The sequence below is a fragment of the Adiantum capillus-veneris genome, chromosome 29 (genome assembly GCF_014529385.1).
Source record: "Adiantum capillus-veneris isolate H3 chromosome 29, ASM1452938v2, whole genome shotgun sequence".
NCBI classification, from domain to species: domain Eukaryota; kingdom Viridiplantae; phylum Streptophyta; class Polypodiopsida; order Polypodiales; family Pteridaceae; genus Adiantum; species Adiantum capillus-veneris.
The window spans coordinates 21,345,632-21,356,431 of NC_140959.1; the positions used below are offsets into that span (position 1 = coordinate 21,345,632).

Here is a 10,800-nt window from a genome sequence, read left to right on the forward strand (position 1 = left end):
GGTCTTAGTATTTGCATCCATAATGACCCCTGTCAACATGCATTTTAACACTACCTTCTTGGGGACTCATGGAGCAGAGTGAAGGCCCCCTTGTGGACGGTACTTTGTGATTCAAATTCAAACCTTATCATGGGCTGTGCCCATTACGAGTTGTAAGTGTTTGTGAGGGATTCCCTCCTAAAGAATCTCTAGCTGTAAACAGTGGGAACAGACCCTAGTCAGAAAGTAGAGCAGTAGTTAGGAACTGGTAGTTATCGGACATAGTTACCGCAGTAACTGTACAACGCACATTCAGTGAGAGGCCGAGTCGGGTAACCTATAAATAGGGCCCATTTCTTCATTTTGCGGGCTAGTCATTTGGGAGTCTAGTTTCACTCTTTTGTACTCTTTTGGCATTTGCTCTAAGCTTTATTTGGCTCTTGTGGTTGTATTTGATACCAGTTGTACTTTTAGTACCTGAATATATCCCAGTTCCAGTCTCAGTCTCTTGTCTTCTATTTCCAGTTCAGTCATTGTCTGATTGTATATCTGAGGTCTTTATTTGAAGTCGGTCTGTCTGATCTGACCTGACTAACTCCAACTCTCCAACGTGGAATAGCTGTCAGAAATGATTGGCTCATTCCATTTTGGCGGAAGACCATTCCTGGGCAATCATAGTGAGACTTTGATACTGAACCTGACTTTGGATATGATATGGTCCGGTCGAGACGGTAACTGGCAGGTCATTAATGATCAAATCCTTTTGGGAATCTCTCCAGTAATCATTACAAAGATCGACCAGTGCATGCACGCCACGTCAAAAACGGTGGGCATAACTTCACTGCCACAGGAGAGTGGTACATTCATGGCTCGAATCCGTATAACTATGCGACGTGTGCGCAATCCAGATTTAGTCCCTCAGCGTCTCGCACGATTAGCACCTTGGCTTGCAGAGCTCCCTGTGCCATCACTTGCATCACCGTCATCCACATCGCTCACTTTGCGCGCATCGCCAACTCTTTCACCTTCTACAGCGTTCACTTTGCAACCGGATACTCCGAAGTGCTCCTGTTTCGATTCGCCTTCATCATCAAGTGAGTTCTCTTTCTTTACACAGGATCCTTCACAGGGTCAGAGATAGGAAGGAACAAGCAGTCGATGTCGCAATCCCTGCAAGAGGCAATTGATGTTTAAGATTGTGGAGCTTGAAGAGCCGCTGAATCCAATTGAGCAAGAATGTTTTGTGCCACACCATAAGATAGGGAAGTTTGTATTCCACCAGAATGAGAGGACGGTACTCATGTTGTGGGGCATGGAGGTGGTGCTTGAGGCCATCAAAATCAGCTTTGATGCGGGAATGTGGCTGAGATCAATGGAAGACCAGTATAGGCAACAATGGCAGCACTAGCTCATTTGCAACGAAGGCAAATCCATGTTCAACTGAGGAAGTCAGCACTTTTCTGAAGGAAGACAATCAGGCAACGAAGAAACGCAAGATTGAAGGACAGGGTATCCTAGTGTCGGCATTGGAATACAGAGCAACATATAGGTTCGTAGCAAAGACTTTCAGTTTGAAGAACAATCTGACATATGTTTCAACTTTTCAACATGTTGTTAGCAAGGATCAAAAATCCCAAAGCTGATATTAGCCTCAGCACGCACTTGCATAGTAATGTGATGCAGCAAACTAGTAAAGACTCAAAACCTGTTCAAAGCGTGGTATGCCTGCCAATTTTTATATTGGGCCACTTGTATTCCACCTCATGTGAATGCTACCATTGCTTGGACAAAAGCCAATGTGGCGGGAACTCAGGAGACTCGAAACACTTACAATAGACACAAGTGGGCCAGGTAGGTGATTTGGCTCTTGTCACAACTAAAGGGATAGCAGAACAATCGGAGGCAGGTACATCAGAGCGAGAGACGAAGAAGCAGAAAACAACCCAGTTTAAGGCTAAGCAGAAGACAGCAACCGTATCGACTGATTTAAAGAAGGCACAGTCTGGAGTTGATCCGGTCAATGGAATTTCGGCTGGCAAGGCTTTTGAATTACCTAGTACAATTCCAAAGACTACTGGAGACATAGGGAAGGAACAAGCTCAGGTCAGTACGTCTGTTAAGCATCCAGTATTGGACCGCCTTCAACAGATTCAGAAGAAGTCTATGGTGGGCAACTTGGTGATCAAAACTTTTGAGAAACTCTTGGTGCCCTACCAGACTCCCCTGCTGGTGTATGAAACAGATCAGAATGGTCATGACACTATCACTGACGGTTGTGTGTCTACCATCTAGGCAGGGTGAAACATAGTATTTAATGCTATTGGCCAGATGATGGAAGCCCAGGATTCTGTTTCAACTTTTGAGTTGGCTAGTCTGCAGGAAGAGCTGAAACAGGTGAGAACCTAGACTGAAGAGGACAAACAAGAAACACCGTGCCTGAAAGATCTTATTGTGAAACATCAGATTGAGCAAGAGAAAGATGGACAGATCATGACCATTCAACAAAAGAAGCTAATCAAGTGCCCAAAACTCAGTTTTGGAGGAAGAGAAGAAGGAAGTGCTCAAAGCAAACAATGCACTAAGGGTCCTACTCAGTCAGAAAAGAGCTGCTCTGAGTACTCTCCAAGCTGTTCACAATACCCTCAAGCAGTCTATGATGGATAAATGCATCTATCAGTCTTTGGTGGATATTTTTGATCCAGAAGGGTATCTTACATTGAAGTTGGAAGATTTGCAGAATCTAGTGGGGTCAATTAAGTTTCACTTGGATGAGAAGTTTGAAGAATACGCTACCACATTAGTCAATCAGGCATTGTTGGATCACCTAAAGAACACAGGGTGATGAAGAAGATGATGATGAAGACAATGAGCAGGAGATGGAGGATGGAGCTGGCACTAGCAATCGCAAGGATGATGATGATGATGGATTACCCCCTCCTCCAGTCAAGTTTACATATCCCCTTGTTTACCCCTGGACGGTGGTCTCGGATTCTTGTTCAGAAAGGAGGATCATTGTGTTACTCATGCTTAAATGGAAATGTTGGATTGATGATATTGGCTGGGAGGTCCTTGTGACTCGAGCTTTGTAGCCAAGGGGGGTTGTTATCTCTCATAGAGACAACATGTCTCAACGTAGAAGCATAAGCAAAAGGCACAAAAGGATGATACTTCTAGTATTGGTGAGAGATCCAAGAAGGAGGTGATATGTCAGTGTCATGAACATGGACATGTGCCAAAGACATGGTGCAACACACGCGAGAGAAACTGAAAGACAAAACGGAGAGAGAGATGACATGGCACGGCGGAGTTCCGCGCCCAGAAGAACTAGCCCCAAAGACTGGCGCTACTTCTCAGTATTTCCTTATTATTATGCTTCAAAAGTTACAATGCTTGAGGGTCCTTGCTCTCTCTGTATTTCCTTATTATTATGCTTCAAAAGTTACAATGCCTGAGGGTCCTTGCTCTCTCTGGAGTGCTCTCTTGCAAACGGCTAGAGAAGAAGGCCGTGGTGCACTTATAAAGGCCCCTAGCCAAAAGCAGTACATGAAAAGCATCTTGTCGCAAAAGCTAGCGTCCTCTTGGGCTATCCGTACGTTTTGCCACATCAGTATTTCAACGCGATTTGCGTGCAAATCGCGGAAGTCAGTACAGCCTGCCATGTCATCAACCGTATGTAATTTTGGGTGTCTTGCTTTATTTTTATAAGTTTTAGGCCCTTCGGTCAGGGTAACATAAGTTGGGAACAACTTTATTGACAAGTTACATAACCTGGTGGCCCTTCTATCCTTTAGGCCATGCCATGTCTTCACTTTGTGATAATATGCGTAGGAATTGCGCAAAGAAGTTAGATTCAATCTTTAGATTGGGAGTCCGGTGAGGCGACTTCTGTTGCACTCGTTTTGGCTTTTACACGCTCGGTTGGCATACCTTCATCTTTATCAAGGACTCACAAAAACTTGCAAATGTATAGCACTCTTAAAAATTCTTTCTCAACGTCACAGACTTGAACACCCCAAGTCCAGAATTCGGCACGACAGACGAGAGAATCACTTAAAATACTTCACAACTTTAAGATTTAAGTCGACACGGCCCGGCGTAGTTCCGTGCCCAGAGGTGTTGGCCCCAAAACCTGGCGCCCCTTAAAGGTGGGCGGCAGACTAGCAATGCACAAGAAGGCAAGCAAACAGGTGGGCAAGTTGATGGTCAGACTCGGAACTAGAGGGATGAGACCCAGTCTGATCAAACTCGACAGGAGTCCACAGTCCACAGGGCAAAAACGGGCTCAAGAGGCTTGGAGACTAAGAGAAGGCAAGAGTATTCTTAGACATTGATTTGGATTACTCAACTAAATGTCTGAGTCTTAACAAGCATCTAAGAAAGCAGAAGGCTATGCAGATCCAGAAATACTTGCATGCTGATGATGCCTATTTGGATTTAGAGCCATTCCCAATGCTCTATGTGGGGGCGAGACAAATGTTACAATAGTGGCAGATGATAAGTTATCATGAACAAAATCCTTGTCAGTTACCCCCTCATCCCAACACCATTCAGTTGTTGGAGGGAGTACCAGAGCATTTGATTACTAGATGATGTTGTGGTCAATCCTCAACTATAACATCCATCCACTGACAATCTTAAGAGTTTGGCACTCCAAATTGGAACAATTGTTGGGTGATCGGCCAACACTATAGCTGCATGAAGGATATTAGAGTGGAAATCAAAGCCATGTTGGTAAAAATGTAGATTGCCCGACAAGTTTTGGATCAGAAAGTGAAGATGTTGCTTGAAAACAATGCCAGCAGCAATAGAGGCCCCAAAACCAGAATGAGCCTAGAGGAGCAAGAGGTGGCTCTGAAAAGTTTGTTTCATTTGATTTGGATTTTTTGAAAGATGTTGCTGCAAGAGAACTAGATAGTGATGAACTTCATCGAATTTGTCCCGGATTCACCAATTCTGCTGTATGCCTTGCCGATGAAAGATGAGGAATTGCCAAAGTAGTTCCTTGCTCTGTATCCCAAGTACAATGAACCAACTGATCAACAAAGGGACCTCAAGATAGTGGATCAGTTGAGAGAATGGTATGAGCATAGCGAAGCAGATTGGGCAGCATGGAAAAATGTTTTGAACGACACTGAACAAAAAACAAGTGTTGGAGTTGAAGGAAGATCTCCATCACTTCGTTAGAGGGAGGATGAATCAGTGGTTGAATCAAATGCGTACATTGACTAGATGTACTAACGAGCTCCTTCAAGTATCAGTCGAGGGCTTCCAAGATTCTAGAAAAAGAGCTGGCAAACAAAGCAACATAGGAGCCCTAGTTCCCCGAAGGTTGGATTCATAACGATCAATTTGTCACAAGTTGCCAGAGCCGGACTCACCAAAGGAAGACATACTTTGTATGATGCTGATACAAAGACTTGGAATGCTCTGATGTCATACAAAATGGAGATGATGACTGATCATAGGGAGCACCTGGGCGGGAAGCCATTTATTGTGTTATTTAGAAGGATAATGCGGGTACCATTGCTCAAGGTACGGGTCAACCTCTGGCAATTCAAGTTTCACCCAAGTCCGTTCCAAAGGCCACAAAGTAGAAGGCTCCAGATAAGAAGAAATGGTGACACCCCAGAGTGTGTACAAAAAGCCGAAAAATCTGCAATTTGTTGCAGAGGAGCGAGCTAGAAGAAAAGTGGGTGGATTCAAACCAATTCCCCGAGGATATTAGTGATTTTCAGAAGCATACCTGGAATTTTGGAATACTCCAAAATTCATAGAAAAAGGGGAAGGAAATGTAGACAGTAAGAACAAATCATAGTCAGAAAGCAGAACAGTAGTTAGGAACTGGTAGTTACCGGTCAAAGCTACCACAGTAATTGCACAACACACAGTCAGTCAGAGGCCCAATCGGGTACCTATAAATAGGACCCATTACTTCATTTTGCGGTCTATTCATTTGGAAGTCTAGTGTCATTCTTTTGTACTCTTTTGGCATTTGCTATGAGTATTATTTGGCTCATGTGGTTGTATCTGAAACCAGTTGTACTTTCAGTATCTGAATATATCCCAGTTCTTGTCTCAATCTCGTCTTCTCTTTTTGGTTCAGTCATTGTTTGATCGTATATCTGCAGTCTTTATCTGAAGTTGGTCTGTCTGATATGGTCTGATTAACTCAACTCTTCAACCTGGAATAGCTGTCAGAAGTGACCAGTTCATTCCAATAGCAGGCACGCATTACAGGGAAAGGTCACCAAGTCATCAAGGTCGGGGGGTTAGGGGATGGACTCTGGGAGATGTCCATCAGGAGCCCATTCCAGGTCAAAATATATGCTTGCACCGATGGATGCCCGCAAACTCAGCAGCCGGAATCAATCCAGCCATCATCCAATATAAGCATGCCAACCCAGCCATTATCCAATGCAAACAGGCCTCTATATGCCTGCCAACTCAGCAGCCGGAATCAACTCACCCATCATCCAATACAAACAGGCCAACTCAGTGCTCAGAATCGCTGTCACCAGCACCTGTCACCGTCGCACCCGCTGTAATAGCAGCCCGCCAAGCCAGCAGGCGGAATAGTTTGCTGGCCCTCCTTCCCCCAACACTCGACGTCCGGGAATGGTCAATTGGTGACTATTCCCTCGCAATGCATACTCCCCCATGACTCCCGGCCTCTGCTACTGGCCATGCAGTCACCTGCGTTATAGGGAATCGGCAACAACAGACCATTCCCTTCACCATATGTAGCCTTAAGGGTGCACGAACTTTGTTGAAAAGAAAGCTCAACACCATCAGATGTGAGTTCTTCAACAAATATGAGATTTTATTCTGATCTTGGAACATAGAAGACGCGAGCTATATCTATGAGAGTGCCGTTAGGAAGTGTAATAGTGGAATTATCTTATTCTTTAACATATTAGGTGCTACTATCTCAAGAAGATTATGACGAGATGTATAATTACATAGCCAATCATAATGTTATGTCATATATCATGTGTAATTACATAGCCAATCATAATGTTATGTCATTATGTCATAATGTTATGACATAGTTGCTGCAAATGATTGAAGAGAAGTTGGTATTCATCTCTATCATAGTTTGAGATGTTGGTGAAGTGAGAATGACCATGATGATGTACACCTTGCCTTGATTTGGATCAATAATCCTTCACCAAATGACCATGTTTATGGAAAATAGTGCACATTTAACCATTATACGATGCATTCCTTGGATGATTTTGACCCCCGTTCTGTTTGTGATGTTTAAAGTTGTTGTTGTTGTTGTTGTTGAATGAGAAAGGGTGGTGGTTAAAACAGCCTTCTTTGTTTGTGTTGATGGAAGTGGCTAAAGACACCGTCTTGCCACTTTCAATTGTTTCCAATTGAGCTGCCTCCTGATGGATTTTGGCCACCGACCCTTGAAATTGAAGTTTGGTAGTGGCTTGAGTTACGAAAAATGCTCCCCATGAAGAAGGTAGAGCCACCAATGAGTGCATAGCTTGAAGTTGTTCTAGGATAGCTAGTCCCGAGATGAGAACTTCATCAAGTAGGGCTTGCCAAGTGTCAAGAAACTGGGATGCTCATTGGCCCTTTTGCATGGGATTGCTAACCAATCTCTTGATTAGAGAGACCTAATACACAAGGTCAGTGTGCTCATAGCTTGTATTGAAGTTTGGCAGTAGAGGGGGCTCTCGCCATTTCTACTTGACGATCGTCACACTGGGAGGATAATCTCTATTTGGGCTATGATGTGCTTTTGATCCCAAGCTTGTTCTTCCTTGTCATCTTCTTCTTTGCTTCTCACTTTTGCAAACAATCTTTCAAAGCTTGAGTGGCTTCAAATAGACCTCCATTCCTAATTCTCTCACATTGTAGTTTGTGCCATGTACAGCCTACAATGTACGAGATGAAGAGGAACTAGAGCCTTAAGCCTAGGGAATCTCTGATGCCATGTGAACTTTGAGCTGTGAAGCAAAGAGAGAGAGATTATGAGGATCATTAGCATTTCATTAATCTTTCTCAATATCTCTCTCCTTGGTTTTGTTTGATCAATTCTCGCACTAACCATGCATGGTAGCCTCATTCAGCCTTCTTAATTATTGATTAGTGTTTTGCATGCTACCTTGGAAATTCCAACATTGTTTCAAAGTCTATTACTAATCTTCTAGTACAGTATTTATTACTCTAGGAAAGAATTAAAGTGAATACTCAAGGAAAAAGCTCAATCAATAATTGTTTGTATTATGTCTCATTGGAATATTTCCGTAGTACATCAACGCACAACTAAATGCTTGACTATCAATGATTGATTACATCAATATGTTATCTCCTTGTGTTAAAACTAAGGGAAAATAACCAAAATGTCCCTGAAATTAGAGGAAATTCCCAAAATACCCCTCAAATTTCAAAAATTGTTTGCTAAAACAATCCCAAAATGCCCTTTAATTTTTCCAAAATTATCGAAATGTCCCTGAATATTCTTGCAAACATCCTCAAGCACTTTCCGTTTTGCAAGTCTTCATAGGAAGATTAGGTCTTGTTGAACAAAAGATGATAGAAGTAGGATTTTGGATGGTGGTCAAGCTAAAATGCTATATTAGTAGTAGACATAAGTGCCTTTGTTTGTGAGCTCATTGGTGATCTTTTTTGTATATAAGACACTTGAAAATAGATCTCTATTGACAAAAAGACTAAACTGTGCAACATTTGGAGCAATCCATCCAAAATTGATACAAGTGTATTTTGGGAATTTTGCCAAATTTCACGGGTGTTTTGGTAATTTTGAACATATCCATTGAGGTCTCCACAATCTTGGAAAAATAAAAATTGGGAAAACTACCAAAATACCCCTCAAATTGGTGCGACATCCAAGCTTCACTCCTGATCTCATGGCTCATTGCCCCAAATATTGAGGGGCATGGCCCCAAAGCTCACCCAAGGCAAGGTCTTTGTCAAGGAAATGGAGATTTTACCCCATTTTTATCGCCACTCTAGATTTCTCTATAGTATGTAGGACCCTTTAACTCAATGGTGGAGGAGTAACGCCATGGTTAGGTGGAAATCATCGGTTCAAATCCGACAAAGGGCTAGAATAGTCATGTAAGACACCAATAGAGAGAGTAGTCATGTAAGATGCCAAAGTCAAATAGCCACCCTTATTGCAACCTATATGCCCTCAATTATTTTGTCACCTCATCCTACTCAAACATGAGGATCAGTATTGATTGCATAGACCAAAATTCTCTCTTGAAGTGGGCACATTCTAACCCCATAATGAAAGCTAAGCACTTTATCAATTGGGCACCACATAATTTTGAAGTCTCAGAGAAGTAAAACAATTACCAAAAACCAAACACCATATTGATCAGTATGGTCTTGGCCCTCTACAAGGTTTATGGGGATGAAATGAGAATGCCCTTCAAAAATTATTTGGCTAAAACATTAAAATCAGGTAGTCCATTTGTTATGCTAATCTTTGCCCATATAAATTGTGCATTATCCCCATTTTCTCCACATCTTGTTTTGAAAAAGATCTGCTAATGTGTCAAGAAAAGACATGTTATGCTTACATTAAAAGCTCCTAAGAAACAAGCAATCAAAGCTACCACAATTTCAATCACAACTAGATTGCATCATGAAATCTAACTCCGGAAGTAGGTCAGTCTGAGGGTGTGTAGCTCCATACTAAATCTTGTGGCCCCTCAAGGCACGTCCCGTGCTTGAGGCTTATTGTGCATTCCTTTCTGGGTGAATATAATGCATCCACTCACAATTGTTGAGTATGGAAAAAGCCAAAGAAATAAGTGCTCAAATATCCTCATATAAGATAGTGATCAATAGGTATCTAAAATGCATGCGTGTGAAGAGCTAAGGGGGGAAGATCATGCTTCTTTATATTAATAAACTAGTGCACATCTATCTTCTCTCCTCGTTTTTTATCCTCACCCACGTGCATCTAACTTGCTCTTCCTTGCAAACCATTTTGATGATCTTGTGCAACTTCACCCCTTGTAAGGAATTGCCAAAGGCTCAGACCCTTTTATACAAGTTGCCATGTTGACCTGTATGTCAACATTCACACGTATTCAATCACAATTGAAAGTGTTCTTTCTAGCACAAGAAGTTTTTGACATTTTTTCATGTGGGAAAGGAGCTCTTTTATCCATATCTTTCACTATAGTGCTCAACATCATAATTTGTTGTTTTTGTGAGGGAGGGACCCCATGCCTAGCTAGGTGTGGTGGGGGCTGGCAAGTGAGTGCTAGCGGACCCGGCCGCACCTAGCTAAGCATGCGGTCCCTCCCTCATAGTAGATCATGATGTCGTCGCAACATGCAATGCGGAAATTATAGTGGGAGTTTGTCTAATACTTCTTGTGAAGACCTCAATGTATTTTGAAAAGTATATATTTGATAAAGAAAAGAAAATCTAAAATGTATCATGAGTCAGCCCTTATGCCCCCTTTGGTCATATCTTGTGGTATAGTAAATAACACCTTCTTAGTCTAATAGATAGAGACGTCATAGTGAGTGCTAGCACCCTTAAGTTACCCCTACCCTAACCTTGTCACCCTCTATCTTAACCAAAATCTGTGCCAATAGGTGTAGAGGATCCATAGTCCCCCTTCTTGTGTCCAACTTGCATGTTTTCATCCATTATGTGACTTGCTTTCAAGCTCACTACTATTACATGAAAGCTTGTGCTTTTCCCATCTTCTATTTGTTTGATGTATCCTTAAGGATGGTGTTGGTTGGATTGGGGTGTGTTAGCTTTACACCGATCCTTGGATTGGGATGTGTTAGCTTTACACCGATCCGTTTCATC

The 10,800-nt window shown here is 42.4% G+C and overlaps 1 protein-coding gene across 1 annotated transcript; it reads left to right on the forward strand.

Moving 5' to 3' along the window:
- The first annotated feature begins 114 nt into the window (after positions 1-114).
- On the forward strand, positions 115-5,874 carry LOC147418874 (uncharacterized). Its single transcript, XM_086505468.1, has 2 exons — positions 115-1,073; positions 1,862-5,874. The coding sequence occupies exons 1-2, from the start codon at positions 608-610 to the stop codon at positions 2,269-2,271; spliced, it is 876 nt and encodes a 291-aa protein (XP_086361594.1). The 5' UTR covers positions 115-607; the 3' UTR covers positions 2,272-5,874.
- Positions 5,875-10,800: the final 4,926 nt, after the last annotated feature.